Genomic DNA, 24,411 nt, shown 5'->3' on the forward strand with positions numbered 1-24,411 from the left:
CTTGAGCATCCCTGATTATAATCGCTCAACCATTGGTGGCCGTGCCTTCTGTTGCCTAGGCCCTAAGCTCTGGAATTCCCTGCCTAACCGCTCTGCCTCGCTACCTCTCTTTCCTCCTTTAAGATGCTCCTTAAAACCTACCTCTTTGACCAAGCTTTTGGTCATCTGCCCTAGTTTATCCTTATGTGGCTCGGTGTCAAATTTTTGTCTTTTAATACTCCTGTGAAGCACCTTGGGACATTTTACTACGTTAAAGGTGCTGTATAAATACAAGTTGTTGTTGTTGTTAACTTCTCTCTTTCTCATAATCTTTTGTGTCTTACTCAATTTTGTTGTTTCTATTACAGACAGTGCTCCTTTGAATCTCTTCCCTTGTTCCTTCTAAGATTCAAGTAAAACATCTATATGCTGTTCTCGTCCCTACATCCCCACTCTGTTGGAATCAAGACTCCTCACACAGTCTCCTACTCTAACTTATTCTTTCCTAGGATTTCAAAACTGTGGAACTCCTTACATTCCTAATTTTTTCCTTCCTGCACAACCTTAGTATCACCCAATCATTTTCTAATTTACCTCATCTCCTTTACTGTTTCAGCCCTGCTGGTGCCCTGCACTTTAATGCTTTGACCTTGGTTTCTCAACATTAGTTGGGTAATGTCACATATCTGAAACCTTTTTACGGTTACACAAGAACAATAATCAAGATGTAAAAAAACTGCCCATCACGGAAGATGCAAGTCAGTCAAAACAATTTTTTTTTAAAAACAGGGGAAAGTGCCCAAAGAAGTGGCAAGGTGAGGTAACAGAAAATTAATGTAATTTCAAGCACAATGGGATTCCATCTCCAACATGTAAAAATTACAACCATTTTTGCTCTATTTAAATTGTATAAAACATTTTATTATTTAAAGAAAACTTCAGATAAGATACAGCCGTGACATATCTGTCGACTTTCACGTTTAATTTACTGGGTAAGGGGTAATGGGATCCCTAGGAGCACTATATGAAAAATATTAGGGAGCAGGGTTGGACAAAAGAGGTTCAGCCCAGCTGGCACTACAGTATTATAGAAACACAGCCAGAGGAGGGAACAACTTTACATTCTCCTGATGCAAAGAAAAATAAAAGTCTTAGCAGAAAAAGGCTGTAGAAAGCAGAAAAACAAATTGGGCAAGTGAACTGCATTAACTGTCGAAGTTGTCAGGAAATGGTCGAAAGAGAGGCTTTTTGAAACACAGGAACAGAAACAGAGAAGACAGAAAAGAAGAACATAAACCAACCCAGAATGAGAAAAGTCCTCCCAAGACCACCAAAACCATTATTCTATCATAGACTTCCCTCACACACCACCTGTGAAGTCCCTACTTTAGAGAACATTAATTTCCTTCCTCAGTCTTTCCTGAAAAGAAAAGCAGTTTTGTTCAATAAACCTCAGTCCTGCTTCTCAACTGATATTGATCCAGCTCCTTTTTTAAATTAAGACGTGCCAATTGATTCCAACTCAACTAAACTCTCTTGAAATTTATTCCACATATCCATTATTCTGTGGGGGGAAAAAGTTTTTTCTAATCTAAACAAGAGACACTAAGAGAAGACAAACCTTTCAGAGACAGGGCACAATAGACTTTTTTTTCCAAAAAGAGGAACAAATGGGTGAAAAACAGATATGTGAACATAGAAACATAGAAGGTAGGAGCAGGAGTAGGCCATTCGGCCCTTCGAGCCTGCTCCGCCATTCAATGAGATCATGGCTGATCATCCAAATTCAGTACCCTGTCCCTGCCTTCTCTCCATATCCCTTGATCCCTTTAGCCTTAAGAAATATATCCAACTCTTTCTTGAATATATTTAATGAACTGGCCTCCACCGCCCTCTGTGGCAGAGAATTCCACAGGTTCACCACTCTCTGGGTGAAGAAATTCCTCCTCATTTCAGTCCTACATGGCTTACCCCTTATCCTTAGACTATGACCCCTGGTTCTGGACTCCCCGGCCATCAGAAACATCCTTCCTGCATCTAGTCTGTCCAGGCCTGACAGAATTTTATAGGTTTCGATGAGATCCCCTCTCAATCTTCTAAACTCCAGTGAGTATAAGCCCAATCGACACAATCTCTCCTCATACGTCATTCCTGCCATCCCAGGTATCAGCCTGGTGAATCTTCGCTGCACTCCTTCCATGGCAAGAACGTCCTTCCTCAGGTAAGGCGACCAAAACTGCACACAATACTCAAGGTGCGGTCTCACCAAGGCCCTGTACAACTGTAGCAAGACATCCTTGTTCCTGTACTCAAACCCTCTTGCTACGAAGGCCAACATACCATTTGCCTTCTTACCTTCAGCGACTGGTGCACAAGAACACCTAGGTCTCTTTGCACTTCCCCTTCTCCCAATCTATTGCCATTCACATAATAATCTGCCTTCCTGTTTTTGCCACCAAAGTGGATAACCTCACATTTATCCACATTATAGTGCATTTGCCATGTTTCTGCCCAGTCACCCAACCTGTCCAAATCGTACTGGAGTTTCACGACATCCTCCTCACAGCATACCCTCCCACCCAGCTTTGTGTCATCTGCAAATTTGGAGATATTACATCCAATTCCCTCGTCCAGATCATTAATATATATTGTGAACAGCTGGGGTCCTAGGACCGATCCTTGCGGTACCCCACTAGTCACTGCCTGCCACTCGGAAAATGACCCGTTTATTCCAACTCTTTGCTTTCTGTCCGCCAACCAGTTCTCTATCCAAGTCAATACCTTGCCCCCAATCCCATGTGCCTTAATTTTGCACGCTAATCTCTTATGTGGGACCTTATTGAAAGCCTTCTGAAAGTCCAAATACACCACATCCACTGGTTCTCCTTTATCTATTTTACCAGTTACATCCTCAAAAAATTCCAGTAGATTAGTCAAGCATGATTTACCTTTTGTAAATCCATGTTGACTTTGTCCGATCCAGTCACTGCTTTCCAAGTGCTCTGCTATTACATCTTTTATAATGGACTCTAGAATTTTCCCCACTACCGATGTCAGGCTTACCGGTCTATAATTCCCTGCTTTTTCTCTACCACCTTTTTTGAATAGTGGGGTAACATTAGCTACCCTCCATTCCATGGGTACTGTTCTAGAGTCTATCGAGTTCTGGAAGATGACCAGCAATGCATCTACGATTTCTAGGGCCACTTCTTTAAGTACCCTGGGATGTAGATTATCAGGCCCTGGGGATTTATCGGCCTTCAGTCTCATCAATTTTCCTAACACCATTTCCCTACAAATACTGATTTCTTTCAGTTCCACCCTTTCATCAGACCCTATGTTCCCCGGCATCTCTGGGAGGTTATTTGTGTCCTCCTTTGTGAAGACAGAACCAAAATATGTATTTAGTTGGTCTGCCATTTCTTTGTTCCCCATTATAAATTCCCCTGATTCTGACTGCAAGGGAGCTACGCTTGACTTCACCAATCTTTTTCTCTTCACATATCTATAAAAGCTTTTACAGTCAGTTTTTATGTTCCCTGAAAGCTTACTCTCATATTCTATTTTCCCTTTCTTAATTAATCCCTTTGTCCTCCTTTGTTGAATCCTAAACTGCTCCCAATCCTCAGGATTATTGCTTTTTCTGGGCAATTTATATGTCTTCTCCTTGGATCTTATGCTATCCCTAATTTCCCTTGTTAGCCACGGTTGAGTCACCTTTTTTGTTTTATTTTCATGCCAAACTGGGATGAACAAATTCTGTAGCTCATCCATTCGGTCTTTGAATGTTTGCCATTGCCTATCCACCGTCAACCCTTTGAGTGCCATTCCCCAATCAATCCTACCCAACTCGCTCCTCAGACCATCGTAGTTTCCTTTATTTAAATTGAGGACCCTAGTCTCTGAGTCAACTACTTCATTCTCCATCTTAATGAAGAATTCGATCATATTATGATCGCTCCGACCCAAGGGGCCTCGTACAACAAGATTGCTAATTAATCCTTTCTCGTTACATAATACCCAGTCTAAGATGGCCTGATCTCTGGTTGGTTCCTCGACATATTGGTCCAGGAAACCATCCCGTTAACACTCCAGGAATTCCTCCTCCGCAGTATTGTTACTAATTTGGTTGGCCCAATCTATATGTAGATTAAAGTCACCCATGATGACTGCTGTGCCCTTATTGCACGCTTCTTTAATTTCCCTTTTAATGCCATCCCCAACCTCCGCCTTACTGTTTGGAGGTCTATATACCACTCCCACTAACATTTTTTCCCCTTAGTATTTCTCAATTCTACCCATACAGATTCCACCTCATCAGAGCTAATATCCTTCATTACAATTGTGTTAATCCCTTCTTTAACCAGTAATGCTACCCCACCTCCCTTTCCTTTTTGCCTATCTGTCCTGAATATCGAATACCCCTGGATGTTGAGTTCCCAGTCTTGGCCATCCTTGAGCCACGTTTCCGTAATCCCAACCAAATCATATTTGTTTACCTCTATTTGCGCAGCCAATTCATCCACCTTATTACAAATGCTCCTCGCATTAAGACACAAAGCCTTCAGGCTTGTTTTTTTAACACTCTTAGACCTATTAGAATTATTATTTACTGTGGCCACGTTTGATTTAAACCGTTGATTTCTCTGACTGCCACTTTTGTTTTTCTCCTTCCTATCTTTTGCTTTTATCCTTGTTTCCCTTTCTTCTGTCTCCCTGCTCAGGTTCCCAACCCCCTGCCATTTTAGTTTAAACCCTCCCCCACAGCACTAGCAAACACTCCCCCTAGGACATCGGTTCCAGCCCTGCCCAGGTGCAAACCGTCCGGTTTGAACTGGTCCCACCTCCCCCAGAACCGGTTCCAATGTCCCAGGAACTTGAATCCCTCCCCCGGCACCATTCCTCTAGCCACATATTCATCTGAAGTATCCTTCTATTTCTACTCTGACTAGCACGTGGCACTGGTAGCAATCCTGAGATTATCTCCTAACTCCCTATATTCCGCTTTTAGGACCTCATCCCGCTTTTTACCTATATCGTTGGTGCCTATATGCACCACGACAACTGGCTGTTCACCCTCCCCTTCCAAGATGGTCTGCAGCCGCTCGGAGACATCCTTGACCCTTGCACCAGGGAGGCAACACACCATCCTGGAGTCTCGTTTGTGGCCGCAGAAACGCCTGTCTATTCCCCTTACAATTGAATCCCCTATTACTATAGCTCTACCCCTCTTTTTCCTCCCATTCTGTGCAGCAGAGCCACCCCTGGTGCCAGGAAGTTGGCTGCTGCTGCCTTCCTCTGATAAGCCATCCCCCCCAAAAGTACCCAAAGTGGTGTATCTGTTGGAGAGGGGGATGGCCACAGGGGACTCCTGCACTACCTGCCTGCGCCTAGTACTCTGCCTGTTGGTCACCCGTTCCCTTTCTTCCTGTCCAACCTCTACCTACAGTGTGTCCAACTCCGTAAACGTGCTACTCACGATGTCCTGAGCATCGTGAACGCTCCAGTATGCATCCAATCGCAGCTCCAGCGCCGCAATGCAGTCTGTCAGTAGCTGCAGCTTGATGCACTTCTTGCACACGTAGTTGTCAGGGACACAGGAAGTGTCCCTGAGTTCCCACATATCGCAGGAGGAGCATATCACGGGGCCCGGCTGTCCTGCCATGACTTACCCTTTAATTAATTGAATTTAAATTGAATCAATCAATCCCACTATTACACTACAGTTAACTGGTTTACCAACAGTCCCTGCTACACCAGAGAGACCTCAGAAACTATAAACCAAAGTTAAAGTTTTAAAAAAACACCTAGATTTGGAAGAGAACTAGCAAGGGAAGAAAATGCCCACAGGAGAGAATGGCCCTGAAAATCAACAGGGTCATTTATGCTGGTGTTGTGCAGTCAGCTAACTTAAATTCCCACTGGCATTTCAGCAGCACGTTACTCCTGTGTAACACAGTAGTACTGTACTGGGGTAGTAGGTGGAAATTTATATCGCAAGCCTTTATAAGCACTGAAAATAGCAGCATTAGCCTGGGGGAGAAGTAGGTACTTATTGAACATATTGCTAGGCTGAGATCACTGTCAGGTATATGTCATAGAAGGCTCATGTGTGGTTTTGTGGCTTTTTGAAAGCACATCTTCAGGTGGAGTATCTGGCAGAGGTACCCAAAGATTGGAACAGGGCATGGAAAGGAGGGAGAAAAAATAAGCACAGAATTTGAATGAAACTGACCAGCAACTCTGGAGAAAAGGCAGCATAGAGAACTTCTGCTGGGTGCCTGTAGGAGGAAGCCTCAAAAAAGTGTCATCCACATGCCACATGAAGGGTGGTGGCTGCGGCACTGACTGCCACCTCTCACCCCCAGAACTGCAGATCGGTGCCAGAAAAAGTTCAATGACCTGACAAGAGCAGGCAAGGTAACACTGTGGAAGCTGTCCCTTTTTTCCATGGGCATCAGCACACTGTTCACACTCAAATTAATTGAAACACAAATAACTCTTCATACTGCACCATACTTAAGGGGCGGTCACTAATTCAGGATTTCAAAACATATGATGCCATTCCCCTAATAGCAATTCTCTCATGCAGAACCTTACAACCCCTTCCTCCACGTCAACAGTATGATACCACTAGATATATAACTTCAGTTGTCTACTTGTGCACATTTACTCTTCTCCATCTCACTACTGAAATTAAGAAATAAAAAATTTGCAACAGGCTGATACATTTGGTAACAGCCTGCTTACTACATTTGGTAACAGCCTGCTTACTACTTTAAAGATTTGCTTCAGCAGAGATAAATATTAAGGCCCCGATTTTCGGGCAGCCGTCGGGCGGCTTTTCATGCGGCCGTGGTCCGAAAATTGCGGAAAAAGCGGGTCGGGACCCCCCCCCCGCCTGATTCCCCGCCCCGTCCGACTTTCGGACCGCTGTTTCCACGCGCCCCGCTTCAGTCCCGCCCACCGCTGGCCGGACTGCTCGTCGGAGCACTAATCACCAATGATCACCTTGTTAAGGACGATTTTCCCGTGCCGTTGCGACTTTGGGGCTTTCCCCACCTGAAACCCGCCTGCGGGGAACCCCGCCGATGAGAGCTGGCGTGAAAACAGCTGGCTTGCTTGCTTGCAGCAGCAGGTCGCTGAGGGCTGAAGATATTTAAAGAGGCAGCATTTGCAGGCTGCAGGACCTTGTTGATCAAGGCTTGGGGGAACTATTTGAAGCCTTAGGAGCAGCTGCAGAAAGTTGGAGCCTCACACACTTCTTCAGTGTGAGCTCCTGGGAAGCCCCTCTCACCACCCTAACTCAGGACCTCCTCAACCGAGGCATCTGCTAGAAGCATGGGAGGCCTTTGGCACCTTCCCTTCCTGGCATTAGAGGATCTCCAACAGCAGAGGTGGCAGCAGCAGAACCAGGAACAGCAGGATGATTACCAGGAGCACCAGGCTGCTGCTCACTCACCTGAAGCTGCACAAGCCAGAAGGGGCCAGCGCTTGGAAGTGGCTTGAGAGCACCTTGCTGCGCTTTAGGGGGCCAGTGGGACCCGTTTCTGCACTGGCAGTCCTACTCAGAAGGACTTCCATGAAGATCTGGTTTCTCTGTTCAACAGATGGCCAACGCTCCTCAAGAGATGTCATTCTCTTATGAGCACTCACCATGTTTTCCGTATGCTGGCAAGTTATCTCCTCCATGGAGGTTGCCAACCTTTCCATGGTGCTGCGTTCATGCACCAATAACTCCACAAAGGCTCTGCTCATGGTCGTTATGGACTCCTCCATTCGCTCCACACTTGCAGCGACCCTGGAGACAAAACCTGCCAGAGACTCCTGCATCTGTGCGTGGAGATCCATCACCTCTTCTCTTGCGGATGGACCCAAAGGCAGAGGGTCGAGATGCAGCGCAGCTGAGCTGAGCTGGCAGAGCCCTGCGCCCTCCGATGAGGACTCTCCACTGCTGTCCCTGTCTCCAGAATCTGCTGAGGCTCACTTGTCAGCTGTGAAACACCAGGTGACAACACTACTCTATGTCCCAAAGGTCCCCCCGAGGTGTGAGTGTCTGCGCTGGTGCTGGGTGCGCTTACTTCTGCTGACGCTGCACCCTCAGAGGTTGGAGCTTCCTCTGAGGAGTCTGGCTGCACAGCCTCTTCCTCCTCCACAGTGAGGACGGGGGCTCTGGATGGTACTGTGGGGGAGTAAAGGAAGGAGTTACAGATGTAATGCCAAGGTTCCTCTGGTGACTCCCAGCGAGGTGGTATCTGCTGACACCTGCATCCATGCAGCATTGGTCTCAGTGGGAGGCCTCTTCCTCCCTGACCTAAGGAAGAGGACCTCCCTGTGGGCCCTAACCCCATCCAATAATGCCTGCAGTGAAGCCTCGTCGAATTTGAAGGCAGCTCGGGGTCTGGCACTGCCCACAGCTGCTGCAGGCTCCTCTGCCATCCTGTATGGTTCATTTGGAAGCCTTCAGAGGATGCAGTGCTTGCCATGGACCTTGAAAGCACCACGAATGATGACATCATACTGTGGGGATTTCTGACTCGATTTAGACAATTAGCAAGGCTTCCCACATGCTGGGAATTAATTGGCCAATTGAGGGAAAATTGCGTGGGGCTGGCTGACACTTTTTTATGTGCGTCAGAAACCCCACATTCGGGGAAATCCGACCATTTCCCACACAAGCCGAAAATCGGGGCCTAAATGTCCACAGGTTTTATACAGTAGTAATTTGATACTGTACAAGACACTACAAAGATTCCTGAACGTACAATGTCATTTTGCTGGTTAGAAACTGCCCATGAAAAATATTTTTCTCTATGGTTATCTACTAATGAAGTCACGTTCTCAGAAATGGCACATTTGGCCTCACAAACCTGCCACAGTGAGTCTCCATCCCCAGGCTGGCGTTAATCCCCAACAGGGGTCATAGAGTCTGTCCCCTACATTTAATTGACTCCAAAGCTGGAAATACAGCCCCATCTGAGATATGACACACTATTACCATTTATTCTACAGACAGTTTTATCCAGTTATTATCTATAGGATCATACTTACTTTTCCCAATGTGGAAATGCATCATTTTTCAGCCCATGTTCAGAAATAACTAACCTCTGGTACAATACACCTGTAAAATAATGGGCTTTAATTAGATACCATTAAGTTAATAATTAAGAGTTGCTGGTGCATATCTGTAAATATCATAAAACCATTTTATCCAAGCTCAGTGATATCTATATTAGTTTGGTGATATCTAGAGCAGGCAATTAGAGTTCTGAAACTCTTTTATTGAAATGATGAATAATTGTTTAAAACAACCTTAAAAATCATACATGCACCCGATCTTAAAGTATTTACTTTGAGAAATACCAACAATAAGGAGCCCAACATATTATATTCATTCATGACAGAAACACATTTGACAGAATAAAATTCTCAATAGCCAGGAGGCACAGATGAGGTATATGATAAGAATGGACATGGTACATATTGTACTGCACCACAGCTCAGGCTCTCAAGGGTGATCACCATCCAGAGCAGAGCAGAGCCATTGTTTCCCCTCTGATTCCTGAGGTTTCTACGTGCCTTACAATGCTCAGGAGTTGACCATACAATCCCTTTTTGCATAAACATGTTTTTTTTGCCTTTTTCTCTCCAGCCATCAACGTTTTTAAGAATTGTTTCAGCTCTTTTGATATATAGTGATCAGATTCTACTGTTAATTTGCTCTTAACCTATTCCTGCCAGTTCCCCCAGCCACATATTTGGTTTCATCTGTTCTGGTCATTTCAAGTTGCACTTCTTCAGAATTAACAGGATCAAGAAGACCAACATAGTGGTCAAGATTACACGACTTTATAGGGTTTTGTGGTGTGCATAGGGTAACTTGTCTGAAAGTTCAATCTAATTTCTATATTCCCCTTTACAGAATTAAGGAGATTGTCCTTCATGGTTTCATTTTACAGAATCAGTTAGTCAACTTCAGCATGACGACCTTTACCCCATCGGCCATGCTAGTCACACAGTTGGGTAACATTTACTGAGGTACGCATAACGTTACAGTAAAATCACTTGGTGTACTGGCTATAGATCAGGACTTGGACTTCATTAAGTTTACAAGAGGGCAGAAGAGGGCTAACTAAAGCATTAATCACCTCAAAATAATAGTATAACTGAGAAAATAAAAGTTGATTTATATTTATTAAATGCAATACTTTATCTTTCAATTAGAAATCATTTTCTATATCAGCATCACTAAAAGTAAGACATTCTAGTATTTATGTTTACTAATCTTTTTTGACTCTTTGTACTAAGTGTAAGTGAACATTTTTCCTTCTCAGTATGCAAATTACCTAGATCCCTCATCTTTTGATAGGTTACACTTGTAACTAGATGCCAATGAACGAGTGATCACTTTAATCGTACATGCCAGATCCTGGTGCTTACTAAATTTTAGCTTGATAAAATACTGCTACAGAAATGCATTTATTGATTATGACAAAACAGGTAAAAATCCCACAGGCAGTTCAGGGGCTGACTGTATGTACAGAGAATGCTTAGAATAGTCTTAATTAAGCTTGTAATTAAGACTTGTTAAGCTTGTAAACTAGCTGCTGATAAGTAAGTAATAAATATAATCATGCATGTTAGATTCTGGCACTTAGTGTTACCCTGATTAATACATATTTTATTTATAAAGATATATAGAGATGTAGTTCTGTTGCATTATTTCATCAGGGTAACACTAAGCCTACCAGCAAAGAGCACTGTAAACTTCTTGCTGCTTGTCCAACTAGGACCATACTATCTATTAGAGCATTGGCTTGCAGGTTATCTGCAGTCAAATGGGAAGATTCCCTTCCACACATCTGCCCCTCCATTAGTGAATCAAGCTAGCTGGGCAATCATCACCTGTGCTTTGAAGAACTATGGAATGGTGTCATTCAGGTATTGGAATACTGAGTTAGCCACAGATGATTGACTTGGTCTCAAACTTCCATCACCTGGTATGTCACCTTAGAGCTACTTTGACCATAAGGAGACCGGCTTGGTGGCGATTATTAGAAGCTGTTTTTCCCACAGGGTTAGGCACAACGATGTTTGAAGAGTTTGAGGAGACATCTAGGGCAATTCTGGGATTTGGAGTGAGGGGAGAGAAATTCTTTTCTGACAAAGTATGGGGAGGACCCACCCGCCACCCTCCCCCCCCCCCCCCAGCCAATAGTTACACCTACACTCGTAGGAAAGCAATAACTTCAAAAAGGTAGAATTTTTTTTTTAATTTATTAATTCACGGGATGTGGGCGTCACAGGCAAACCCAGCATTTATTGCCCATCCCTAATTGCCCTTGAGAAGGTGGTGGTGAGTCACCTTCTTGAACCGCTGCAGTCCCTGTAGTGAAGGTACTCCCACAGTGCTGTTAGGTAGGGAGTTCCAGGATTTTGACCCAGCAACGATGAAGAAATGGCGATATATTTTCAAGTCAGGATAGTATGTGACTTGGTGGGGAACTTGGAGGTGGTGGTGTTCCCATGCACCTGCTGCCCTTGTTTTTCTAGGTGGTAAAGGTTGCAGGTTTGGGAGGTGCTGCCGAAGAAGCCTTGGCGAGTTGCTGCAGAGCATCTTGTAGATGGTACACACTGCAGCCACAGTACGCCGGTGGTGGAGGGAGTGAATGTTTAAGGTGGTGGATGGGGTGCCGATCAAGTGGGCTGCTTTGTCCTGGATGGTGTCGAGCTTCTTGAGTGTTGTTGGAGCTGCACTCACCCAGGCAAGTGAAGAGTATTCCATCACACTCCTGACTTCTACCTTGTAGTTGGTGGAAAGGCTTTGGGGAGTCAGGAGGTGAGTCATTCGCTGCAGAATACCCAGCTTACTCTTGTAGTTACAGTATTTATGTGGCTAGTCCTGTTAGATTTCTGGTCAACGGTGACCCCCAGGATGTTGATGGTGCCATTGAATGTCAAGAGGAGGTGGTTACACTGTCTCTTGTTGGAGATGGTTATTGCCTGGCACTTGTGTGGTGCGAATGTTACTTGTCACTTGTCAGCCCAAGCCTAGATGTTGTCTAGGTCTTGCTGCATGCGGACACGGACTACTTCATTATCTGAGGGATTGCGAATGGGACTGAACACTGTGCAATTATCAGCGAACATCCCCACTTCTGACCTTATGATGGAGGGAAGGTCATTGATGATGCAGCTGAAGATGATTGGGCCTAGGACACTGCATTCTGCAGTATTTAAAGATCTGTGTTCATCATTCATCATTTAGAGTTTACCCACATACCTGGTGCTTTTCTTTCAGCCTTTAACATAACTGCATATTCATGTCCAATGGTGCAGTAGGGTTTGGCGAAGGATAGCAGCCCTTTGCAAAATTTATATGCTTTTTCATGAAGATCATCAGGAATATACACAGCCTGAAAAGGAAAGTGCTTCATGACGATTGGAATATTTTTAACAATATTGAATTAATTAGAAAACATTTAAGCACCATTCCACTTTTATTATGTGATGAGAAGTAACTTGGCAAACTCATCAACTATAATGGTGGCAGTTAATTTGGCCACAGAAGACACAAACTTTAGATGCAAAATTTAAAATGAGGAAATCTGGGAAGATAAAAAAAAAGTATGCATTATAAAGGAAACGAAAGGTGCCTTTCAACTTGCAGGGGCTGTAATATACACTTGGGATTCACGCAATTCTGTGAAAGCTTTGAGTTTTGCTTTCCTTGTTTCCTCCATGAAGTTAACAGTCTTAAAATATGCTTCACACTTCCAACTGCAGCAGAATTTCTGCATCAACCTCAAAAACATAACAAGATTGCAATGTTTGAGATTATTCCAAGACAACAAAAGATTGAGATATGTTCTGTTGCTTGGTGCAACTCTCAGATTCTACTTTCTAATGCTCATCTTTCGAAAGTTCAAAAAATCAGTTTAGTAGGGGTTACAGTGCAGATGTACTTGTTTTGAAACCAAAAAGGCTCTTTCAGTTTTGAAAAGAGCTAAAAAAAAAAGACTCAAAGAGGAGCAGGAGAATTCTCCTGGTGTCCTAGTCAAAAGTATGGAGTATTTAAAATTTAATATTAAATCAACTGCCATGTTTTGTAATTTAAAAAAAAAGGAATACTGAAGAGAGAGTTGGGTTTGTGTTCCATCGCATTCCCGCACCCATGCCAGGGTCACCAATTCAACAAAGCCAGACTTAGTTAACTATTAGTTGTACATTCCCACCCAATTTCAGCACAACCCATTGTTGTTTGTGGGATGCCAATAGATGCAATAGTTTCACTATCACTATCTCTTTAGCTGATAAAGAGGTCAGTTGGTCCATTTGTAGCACTCTCACCTCCGAGTCAGAAGTTTGTGAATTTGTAGGGAAATGGTATTAGAGAAATTGATGGGATTGAAGGCCGATAAATCCCCAGGGCCTGATAATCTACATCCTAGGGTACTTAAGGAAGTGGCCCTAGAAATAGTAGATGCATTGCTGGTCATCTTCCAAATTTCGATAGACTCTGGAACAGTACCCATGGATTGGAGGGTAGCTAATGTTACCCCACTGTTCAAAAAAGGTGGTAGAGAGAAAACGGGGAATTACAGACCGGTAAGCCTGACATCGGTAGTGGGGAAAATGCTAGAGTCCATTATAAAAGATGTAATAGCAGAGCACTTGGAAAACAGTGACCGGATCGGACAAAGTCAACATGGATTTACAAAAGGTAAATCGTGCTTGACTAATCTACTGGAATTTTTTGAGGATGTAACTGGTAAAATAGATAAGGGAGAACCAGTGGATGTGGTGTATTTGGACTTTCAAAAGGCTTTCGATAAGGTCCCGCATAAGAGATTAGCGTGTAAAGTTAAGGCACATGGGTATGGGGGCAAGGTATTGACTTGGATAGAGAACTGGTTGGCAGACAGAAAGCAAAGAGTTGGAATAAACGGGTCTTTTTCTGAGTGGCAGGCAGTGACTAGTGGGGTACGGCAGGGATCGGTCCTTGGACCCCAGCTGTTCACAATATATATTAATGATCTGAACGAGGGAACTAGATGTAATATCTCCAAGTTTGCAGACGACACAAAGCTGGGTGGGTGTGTGTGCTGTGAGGAGGATGCCGAGAAACTCCAGTATGATTTGGACAGGTTGGGTGATTGGGCAGAAGCATGGCAGATGCAATATAAAATGGATAAATGCGAGGTTATCCACTTTGGTGTCAAAAACAAGGCGGCAGATTATTATCTGAATGGCAATAGATTGGGAGACGGGGAAGTGCAATGAGACCTGGGCGTCCTTGTGCACCAGTTGCTGAAGGTAAGCATGCAGATGCAGCAGGCGGTTAAGAAGGCAAATGGTATGTTGGCCTTCATAGCGAGAGGATTTGAGTACAGGAACAAGGATGTCTTGCTGCAGTTGTACAGGGCCTTGGTGAGACCACATCTTGAGTATTGTGTGCAGTTTTGGTTACCTTATCTGAGGAAAGATGTTCTTGCCATGGAAAGAGTGCAGCGAAGATTCACCAGGCTGATACCTGGGATGGCAGGAATGATGTATGAGGAGAGATTGGGTCGATTGGGCTTGTACTCGCTGGAGTTTAGAAGAATGAGAGGGGATCTCATTGAAACTTATAAAATTCTAACAGGACTAGACAGACTAGATGCAGGAAGGATGTTCCCGATGGTCGGGGAGTCCAGAACCAGGGGTCACAGTCTAAGGATAAGGGGTCAGCCATTTAGGACAGAGATGAGGAGGAATTTCTTCACCCAGAGAGTGGTGAACCTGTGGAATTCTCTACCACAGAAGGCAGTAGAGGCCAATTCATTAAATATATTCAAGAAGGAGTTAATATTTCTTAAGGCTAAAGGGATCAAGGGATATGGGGAGAAAGCAGGGACAGGATACTGAGTTTGGATGATCAGCCATGATCGCATTGAATGGCGGAGCAGGCTCGAGGGGCCGAATGGCCTACTCCTGCTCCTATCTTCTATGTTTCTATGTAATTTAAGCCGCACTCCGGCATTTCAGTGTATTATTGCAGGTGCAGTCTTTCAGATGAGATGTCACTGAAGCTGTCTGCCTGCTCAGGAGAATGCAAAAGATCCTGTGGCACTATTCATAGAGGAGCAGGGGGATTCTCATGGTGTCCTAACCAACATTTATCCCTCAACCAACACTGGTTAAAACAGATTAACTGGTCAATTATCTGAATGCTGTTTCTGGGACATTACTGTGGGCAAATTAGCTGCCATGTCTATCTACATCACAACAGCAATGACACTATAAAAGTAATTTATTAGTTGTAAAGCACTTTGGGTAATCCTGAGGATGTGAAAGGTGCTATATAAATGAAAGTTTATTTTTACGTTAATGTAAAGAAATAAAACAAAAAATAAGAATACTTCCTGGAAGAATAATAGTACAATGTCATAATGAAACCTTTTCTTCCGACATCTCCAGTGCAAGCAAACAAACAAACTAGAAAGTTGTCATTCTAATTTCATTGCAGTTGCAAGGATAGCACTGCAAGTGTTGCCCGCACTTTCTCTTTTCAACCACTCGATCAAGTGTTTGCGAATATACGCATATCAACCTAACAAATTTGGTTCAAAAAACAAAAACAATGGGAGATTAGCACCCACAATTTTTACAAGGTTAGGAGCGCTTCCTTGTCAGGCCAGCAGTTTTGTGGAGGATTGTCGTCAGTTCAATTTTCTTCTACGTCTACAATGAAAGTGATAGCATCCCTCCATTCAATACATTTGCTGTTCTGACTGTGCAAATTATACTTAAAACCATTTCTTCTTTTATAAAGTGATTCCAGACCCAAGTACAGCAAATACCTCATTAGAATGGAATCTGCACACAGCACTTGTTTGCTCAGGTAAAGTGGTGCACAATTTTTGAAAACATCCACTGTATCCCAGTAAATAACAACGGTTTGTGCACTTTTATCTCACTTTCTTATCAATGATGTTGTATCAAAAGAAAAGCACAAGTGGTGAAAACTGCCTGTATATCTGCTTGCCTAAACAGACTAAATTACATTGGAGAATCCAGAACACTACATTTATCTTGCAAACCAAATACTCACCAACATTCATTCTGCACCCACCTGAATAATAGCGTACATTAAGGTGTTCAGTAAAGGTAGAATGTAGTGCTTATTGTCTTTCCTCGCCTGTTAAAAACAATTCCAGTCAATGTGTGATTCAAGACTTAATACTTCTCAAGAATCAGCTCATTAATAAAATAAATGTAGCTAATATTTACTATTTTATTAATTATGGAGCTTTTATGAGTTATTTATTAAGATCCATATGGGATGGGGAGCTTTGTGTTCAAAGGGAAGGATGACCTTGCTGGGGAATAGAAGATTTTTGGACTTGCAGTACATAGAATCAACATTAACGCTCTCACGAGTCAAATACATATACAGGTTAGTTGCACTCAGCTATACTCTACCCCTTAGATGTAACCTAGCCTCAAACTTGGGGGTGTGGGGCGGGGAGATTTCCTCTGTTTACTATTTGTAGTAACATCATCATAAACATATAAGAGAGCACAAATGATTTTGCTGCAAATAACAGAGAGGAAATTTTCCCTCCAGTAGAAGAAAATCTCTTGCTCTGATTTTGTCATTTCTCACAGCGCATCTCCTGTAATGCAGACTGGCAATTTAATCCCTTTTTGGAGTGGCTTACATACTCTGGATTGTCATGCTAATTTTACTGAATCTGACCAAGGTTCAAATACTAAAATTCACAAATTCAACAACATTGCTGAAACCCAGATTGACCAAATCTTACCTCAGGCAATAGTCTGACTCAGAGTTTAGGTCATTATACTGGCACGCAGGCTTCACTCCTAATCCCACATGCCTAAACTTTTGGCTTTCATCTCCTCTGACCACTAATGCCTTAACATAGCCACCACTGACTCCTGCACATCCACCTCTAGTTTTGGCACATGTGCGCTACGCCTCTATTGTTAATTTAAAACCTTTTGTTTCCCTTTAGCCACTATCTTTATCCAATGCCCAAACAGCAGCCAAAGTGTATTGTGATGATTACCAGCTATGAGCGGACAGGAGCAGCAACTGAGGCATTGGGCTCTTTTCTCCGCACCTGCTGACTTGGGGAACAGGCTGAAGACTAACTCGTGTTTTTTCTGAAACTGGTAGGCACAAGAATATTTGAATTCAAAGGAGAATTCCTCATTCACAATATACATTATGGTGATGTCTGATAAAGGTCCATGGCCCTCCTTTTTAAACCACAAAAAGCTTCAAACTCAACGGGCTGGATTTTCATTCCGCAGTCGGGAAGGAGGCGGGACTACAACTTTCGGGTTTTAGTCCCGCCTCCATCGACGTCCGGCCAATCCACGCGATTTTCCCTTGATTGACCTTGTTGAGCCCGCCCAGCGGGCTCAGCAGGCCAATTAAGGGCCATCCGGCAACAGGTGACGTCACAGACTGAAATTTCATCAGTCAAGAGTTTTTGACAGAGGAAATATCAGTGTTTCACAGCTGTTTGAAGCTGTCAAACACTGACAGTCTAACTTCTAACCTGAGTCCTTCTACGCAGACTCAGTTAGAACTCTCACCGGCACTGAAAGCTGAAGGCTGTCACTTTTGACAGATCGCAGCCATTCGGCTTTCAGTGCCGGCTGAGTGATGGACTCCCGACGCCTAGAGGAAGAAAGGCTGTTAAGGTAAGTACAGGTAATTTAAACTTCTTTACACACTTTAGACACACCAAACACATTTACCTTTGCACTCATGCACCCATCACTCACCTGAACACTGGCATCTCGACCCCTCCAAGTCCTTCAACCCGACGGCCCGCCTGCTCTAACTGGCGTGGTTTGGAGCCGTCGGGAATCCCACACGACACCCCTCAAAATAGGGATTAGGCTAAAAACTGCCTGTTAACTACCTGTTAACAGGCAGTTAATTGGCACTAATTCCTTCCCGCCTCAGGTCGGCGGGTCCCAGTGCGGGATGGGTACCCGCCTCCTCTGAAACTTACGTGGAGGCAGGTTTTGGGCGGGATGGTGTCGGGACCCCCGAATTCGGGATTTTTGCCCCCTGCACGCCTAAAAGCCCACCTCACAGCACACTGAAAATCTGGCCCAACATCTTCACAAAATGTTGTTGCCAAGTTCAATGACAACTGTGCATTGGTAGGGTGTTTGTGAGGTACATAAAGGCGTAGCTTGCTGCTGTGCAAGACAGTTAAAGGATCTATATCTATGGAACACCAGCGGGTTATCAGTCCTTCATAATCATTGGAAAATTGCATGTTTTCTTTAAAATACTTTCTCACCAGTTCCAGTTCATTAATAAGAATTTTAACCAGAAAAATGTTGCTGTACGGGTCTCGTTCAGTCTTTTTATGCAAGGTCCATCTAATCATCCCTGTAGAAAAAAACAAATACAATGGTTTTATTATTGGCAATAATTCTAATAAATGTATTTGCACCCAAGAATGTAAGGTCGATTTTCTGTCGGAAAGCTGGAAAGTAAAAATGGAGGTAAACAAGTGGAAATTAGTGAATACAATCAGGGACCCCGAGGAAAGCGAGGAACTCAGGCCATATATTCCCTTTTTAAATATGAAAATTAAAGTTTCAAACCATGTGACTATCATTCTTGCCTATTAGGCACAGCATGTTTAAGAACATGAAATTGTGGAAGCTTTTCAATTTTTAATGCGATTTATACTACTGCCATAAAATGCATTCAATGAAACAAAAAACAGTGCAGATCTCAATGAGGTAAAAACAAAAATTGCTCAAAAAATAGCAATAAAACACCAGAAAAATTATTTTGTTTCCTGCTGCACCTAAAATTCTGGGCTTAATTTTACACATGTTTTGAACCAGCATAATTGCAGGAAATTTGTGTGCATGACTTGTTAGTCTGGGGCGGAACCATTATAATGCAGGGATCAATAGATGGCCATAAAAGAGTGAGGAAATTTGGCTGTAGTGTAATTACATGCATAACACACTTGCACCCCAGTTTCCTCGATCTTTTACACTGGGTATTTGCCTTATGCCCCAATTACGCAGGACTCTAGATGCAAATACACAGGAAATTCCATTTGGCTTTGAAAATAGCCAGGTTTATTTATACTGTTTGAAAGTTTAAATAGTTTTAACTCAATAAATAATAGCATTCAACAATAAGGATTAGGAATTACAGCCCACTGATCAGTTATGTCATCTGTGGAAAGTACCTAATGATTCCAACAGCACAAGAACCATTGGAGGTCATTTGAACCCCCAAGAATGGGTGGGTTGGGGTCAGGTGAGATGTAAAAATCTCAAAGCCAACCCCACCCGCCCACTTCCAGGTTTAATGGAGGCAGGACAGGGGGCAGGCGACCAACCCGCTCCCAGAAGCCTCAGATTTAACCTGTCTTGCAGGTTTAACCTTGGCCGGCTGGGTTTCCCAGGCCTCGGGATACCCGGCAGATAACGGGAGGTGAAGACTGCTTCGTGGAAAAGGTAAGTGCCTTTACAACACTGCTTGTGGGTCAGGAGGAGTAGGAGTGCTTCCCCTGGCTTCCCAAGCTTACCTTTTCCGCTGCCATCGGACTCCTTCCCCCATTCAAAGACCATCCCCCTCCCTGGATCGGGGATCGGACCGGAATCCGACCCCCCCGCCAAAGCCGACGCTCCCACTAACGCAGAAGCGAGCTCCCTACCTGCTCCTGCAGCTGAGGCCTCCTCCAGAGTGTTCCCTGCCCAACAGGGAGCCAGGCCTGTCAATTAGGCTGGCATCCGGCAGGGATCCAGTTTAAAAAAAAACATGCATACTGTGGAATTTGCATGCGGGGAAACCGGGACTTCTGGGTTTCCCGACCAAAACTCCTCCCCCCCTACTTACACAACCGCCCCCAGTCAATATCGGGTCCTTTGTGTCCCGTATCGTATTGATCAGTTCCATCTGCACATATCTTAATAAACCTTCAATCGCATGAAGACACTGTAGGGCTTTAAAAAAACCTTCCAATCTGCAGTCTTACTTGAGGTTTATTACATTTGTACTAATGTCATTTAAGTTTGCTCACAGTACACGTTAAATAACCCGATTACTCCTACATTATCCATGCGTCATCATTTTGAAGAACTGGATAATGTGTCCCCACCGCCCCGCCCCCCCCCATTTTCTTTTCTTCAATGTAAACACATTTTGGACCCTAAGCCTGAACATGAACCTTGTCACTCTGCTCAGAATGCTTGCCAATGATCCTTGTCCTATTTCAAGGTAGGCCATTTAAAAGTGCCTTGATCAAAATTAAAAGAACAAGGCTGCTGAAAGGGATTGGTGAATGCAGAGGCAGCTTAGTACAGGGAATCAGTGAGTACTATTTAAGTATTTCTATTTTTACAGGAGTTTGAAATAGTTTTTAAAAATGTCCCAATTTCCATTGTGCGAACTCCATCCATTCCATTACTTCATGTGTGACTGGTGTTCCATGATTTGCAATTCACTTACACAACTGGTTTTGCAAGGATGTTTAAGGGATTTTTGTAAAACAAGACAGCAGATAGAACTACGATTTAAAGTCGATATTAAACATATTGGCCCGTATTTTCCGATCCCTGCGGGTGTGTGCAGGCTGTGTACACACCCATAGGGACATCGGAAATGCCGGTTTCAGGCATGCGAACCGCATGCGCTGAAAACAGGCATTTTCGACAGATCGGACTCCTGCCCTGGAGAAGGGGCTCTGCGGGTGGAGAGTTCCACTTTCTGTAGAACCTCCGCCCACTGAAATCACTTAAAAATCTTACGCCTGGTAAAAGCAGGCGTAAGGCCTGTTTTTACCAGCATAAGAGTTTAAAAAAGCAACAAAAAAAATTTTATACTTTTAAAAAAGGTAACTTTATTATTAGCCCCGTAAAAAACTTTAATTATTTTTTTCAAAAAATTACATTTTTGTTTAAAATATTTAATTTAATGTAATTTTAACTCATTTTAAAAATGTGATGGCTTTAAAAAAATGTATTTAATGTTGTAGTGTCTTTTTTCAGTGATCTCCATTCATACTTTTGACAGGTCTATCTGTCAAAAGTATGAAAGGGGATTCCCTTCTCCCATTGGCTCGCCTGGCCCACGTGATCCCAGGGACGCTTGCAAACCACCTGCGCCCCTGGGATACGTTGCCCCTGCGCATTTCGACTGTGGAGAGGCCCAGGATCGGAAATGGCCGCACCTCGGGAGCCCTCAGGTAAGGGCGTAGATTTTTTCCCCGATAGGAGGCCTCCGCACATAGGAAGCCTCCGATCGGAAATTACGGGCCATTATTCTTAAATAAAAAAGGCACAATCATAAAGCTGTCAAGCAAATATCAATTATAGCAATTAGTTACACTTTCTAATGGCTGAGTAATGAGCCTTATGTGTGATTTGATCTATGCAATAGTTAACCATTAATTTACCCAGTAACCTTGCCAATACCACAGATCCCCTACCTCGACTGCATTGGTGTTCTTTGTCCAGTTCCCGTATAATGGCTTGTACACTGCGCTGGATGTCAGCCTCAGCAGTTGCTGCTGTACCGGGGCTTCCAGCTAAAAACAAATAAAAACAAAATAAAATGCATATCGTTAACACCGACTCTCGGAGTCTCCAGTCCCCATGGAAATGGGGAAATGGCCATAGGAAAGTGTCAGAGAATATTTTCTCATAGGCCAATTTATTACAGCATTTGCACTCTGCTCCTCGGGGATCTGGAGCAGCAGAGGGTCAGTAAAAATAAAAGATAAAGATTAGGAGGGAAAAGTATAAGAGAGGCAGAGAAAAAATGGAGAGAAAAGGTACAAAATGAAAGAGGAACAAGAGAAAGAATAAGAGGAAGAGCTTAAGAGAAACACACAAACCAAAAGCAAAGCCAGAAGAGAGAGACAGATTGGCAGCAGGAGTGAAGAGCAGCACATTAAAAATACACAGAATAACTTGAGATTTAAGGGCCAAATTCTATATTTGTTTATTTTTACTTGTGTTCCTAGTGTCAGTTTCTAAATGCTTCTTGGTATGTTCATGCTGCTCTACACAGTGCATTATATAAGGAAAAGAAAATTCAGGGAGAACAAAGGAAATAAGTGTATCCTTCAGAAATTGTAGTGAGGATGTGAGAGCAGTGTTGTAGTTCACACTGGTTTTTTCACATCATCAGTCAGGCTCCGTGGAATGGTTCTCAGGCTGGTCTGAAGTCATAGACCCCACTGTTTACTATGGAGCCACTCTGGGACAGTCCCTATCATTGATGGCACCAGAGTGGCAGCAAAAAACAAGGTCCAGCTGAAGAGTCACCCAAATGGGCAATTAAATTGATGTTTTTATAAAAATGTGAAATTAAATAATGATGGTTCTATTCTTAGAATAGAGATAAATTTCAATCAAATGTGCTTCAGAGTTTTCTTCCCCTTCAATGAAAATGTGAAACAGGGTGAGTCTATGCTTGCTTCTCCAACCTCCTGTGTAGGAGTAGACAATAAGATCCTAAACTCCTTTTTCTTCATAAGCTGGGGAAATCATCAATCCAGTTCAGCAGCTCATTAGGTATGACACAGGAGTCAGCTTCTCAATGCGGGCAGTTTACCATACCAGATGAAAGGATTCACAATTTGTTCGAGAAAACAGGTCCCTCAATAATCAAGTCTGCAAAGTGAAAGGCATTGATATGCCAGATGATTTAGAGATACATAGAATTGCAACATGGAAACAGCCCATTTGACCCAACCAGTCTATACTGGTGTTCATCTTCCACATGAGCAGTAGTCTTAATCCCATATCCCTTTTCTTCTTTCCTTCAACCATCTCTGTAACTTATTCTTAAATGCTGACATGATCTCTGCTTTAATCACAAGGGGGGCGATTTTGTTAATGGGGGCGCGTTGGAAGCGGGACTGCTGCTTGTCGGGTTTCAGTCCTGCCTCCATCGAGTTGTGGCCAACCCACGCTATTTTCCAGCGGGCTTAGCAGGCCAATTAAGGGAAAGCCAGTTTCAGAGCACGTCAACATATGACGTGTCATCTGTCGAATTGTCATCGTTTGACAGCTGTGAAGCTGTCAAACAGTGACAATCTCTGCAGTTTGATGAGAACTTGCATACACAACCTCATCAACCTTCTTTCTTTTACAGAATTGAGATGTTTGTTGCATCTGAGAATGCAACGGACATCTCTCATCTGCAACGCGGAGGTGCGAGACTCCGCATAGAAACCAACTGAAGCCTGCAGGAAGAAACAAAGGTAAGTACACCTTTAAAAACATGCTGCACTTACCTCAGATACTCACCTCTACACTCTTGCACTCATCACTTACCTTCACACCACACTTTTGCACCCAACCCCCGCAGACCCAGTATTCGCTGAGCTGGCGGTTTTTGGGGCCGTCGGGAAGCCCGCACTTGAGGGCAAAAAGGGGATAATCCTATTTTCTGCCCGTTAACTACCGCCCCCAAATTCTGCTATTTTCCCGGCAGTCTTGCCTCCATACCCGCCTCCCCAGGGCTGGCAAAATCACCCCTTAACTCTGGTTGTGCATTCCACAGCCTCACAGCCCGCTGAGTAAAAAAAGTTTCTTCTGCTCTCGTTCCAAATTACATCCATTTAACATATTTATGTCTTCTTGTTCTAGACCCTTCATTCACTGGCAACAGTCTGCTTCTATTTACTCTGGCACATCCCTTCATATCTGTACACTGACTGGTATCTCTCAGTCCCACTCCCTCAGGGAGTTGCCTGTACTCTGACTGAGGTCTCAATCCTTCTCCCTTTGGGAGATTTCTGTACATTGAATCACATCCCTTTGCTATTGGGCTGTGCTGTAAAGGCAGTGAGAATGTGTCTGTTGATGTGAATTTTTTTGCTCACCCGTTCCTAAGAATTTACGTGCTCATGTCACTTACATGTGTAGTACTCCTGCAGCACCCTTGTGTCTCCTGCATCTTTTTTCTCCCACTCTGCACCAGTGTCGTTTACTGGAGTCCTCACTGCAACAAGCAAGCATCAGTGAAAATCATTTCATAACATAAAGAAATCCAGAGTAAGAAAACGTCATTAGCTCCTTCCCCACCCATTGATCCTCTAATTTCCTTCCTCTTCTCTGAAAAAAAATCAAGCAGTGCTGTTAAACTCTCTTTAACCTTCAAATTTCTTGATATACCTCTCTCATACATATAGAATCATAGAATGATGCAGCACAGAAGGAGGCCATTCGGCCCATCGTGCCTGTGCCGGCTCTTTGGTAGAGCTCTCCAATTAGTCCCACTCCCCTGCTCTTTCCTCATAGCCGTGCAAATTTTCCCCCTTCAAGTATTTATCCAATTCCCTTTTGAAAGTTCTACTGAAGCTGCTTCCACCACCCTTTCAGGCAATGCATTCTAGATCATAACAACTCCCTGCGTACATT

General features: G+C 43.6%; 1 protein-coding gene across 2 annotated transcripts in view; it reads right to left on the reverse strand.

Moving 5' to 3' along the window:
- LOC147102734 (phosphoinositide 3-kinase regulatory subunit 6-like) overlaps window positions 1–24,411 on the reverse strand; it is a 134,942-nt gene that overhangs the window by 62,162 nt on the left and 48,369 nt on the right. For both annotated transcript variants that reach the window (XM_085963482.1, XM_085963483.1), the window contains exons 3-8: window positions 23,909–23,992; window positions 21,468–21,566; window positions 18,309–18,400; window positions 16,094–16,159; window positions 12,263–12,395; window positions 9,031–9,100 (exon numbers count right to left, since the gene is read on the reverse strand). In XM_085963482.1, coding sequence (XP_085819608.1) covers window positions 9,031–9,100; window positions 12,263–12,395; window positions 16,094–16,159; window positions 18,309–18,400; window positions 21,468–21,566; window positions 23,909–23,992 — 544 coding nt within the window. The remainder of the gene's footprint in view (window positions 1–9,030; window positions 9,101–12,262; window positions 12,396–16,093; window positions 16,160–18,308; window positions 18,401–21,467; window positions 21,567–23,908; window positions 23,993–24,411) is intronic.

Source organism: Somniosus microcephalus, chromosome 21 (assembly GCF_052327205.1).
Source record: "Somniosus microcephalus isolate GS21.2 chromosome 21, FLI_Smic_1.0, whole genome shotgun sequence".
Lineage (NCBI taxonomy): Eukaryota > Metazoa > Chordata > Chondrichthyes > Squaliformes > Somniosidae > Somniosus > Somniosus microcephalus.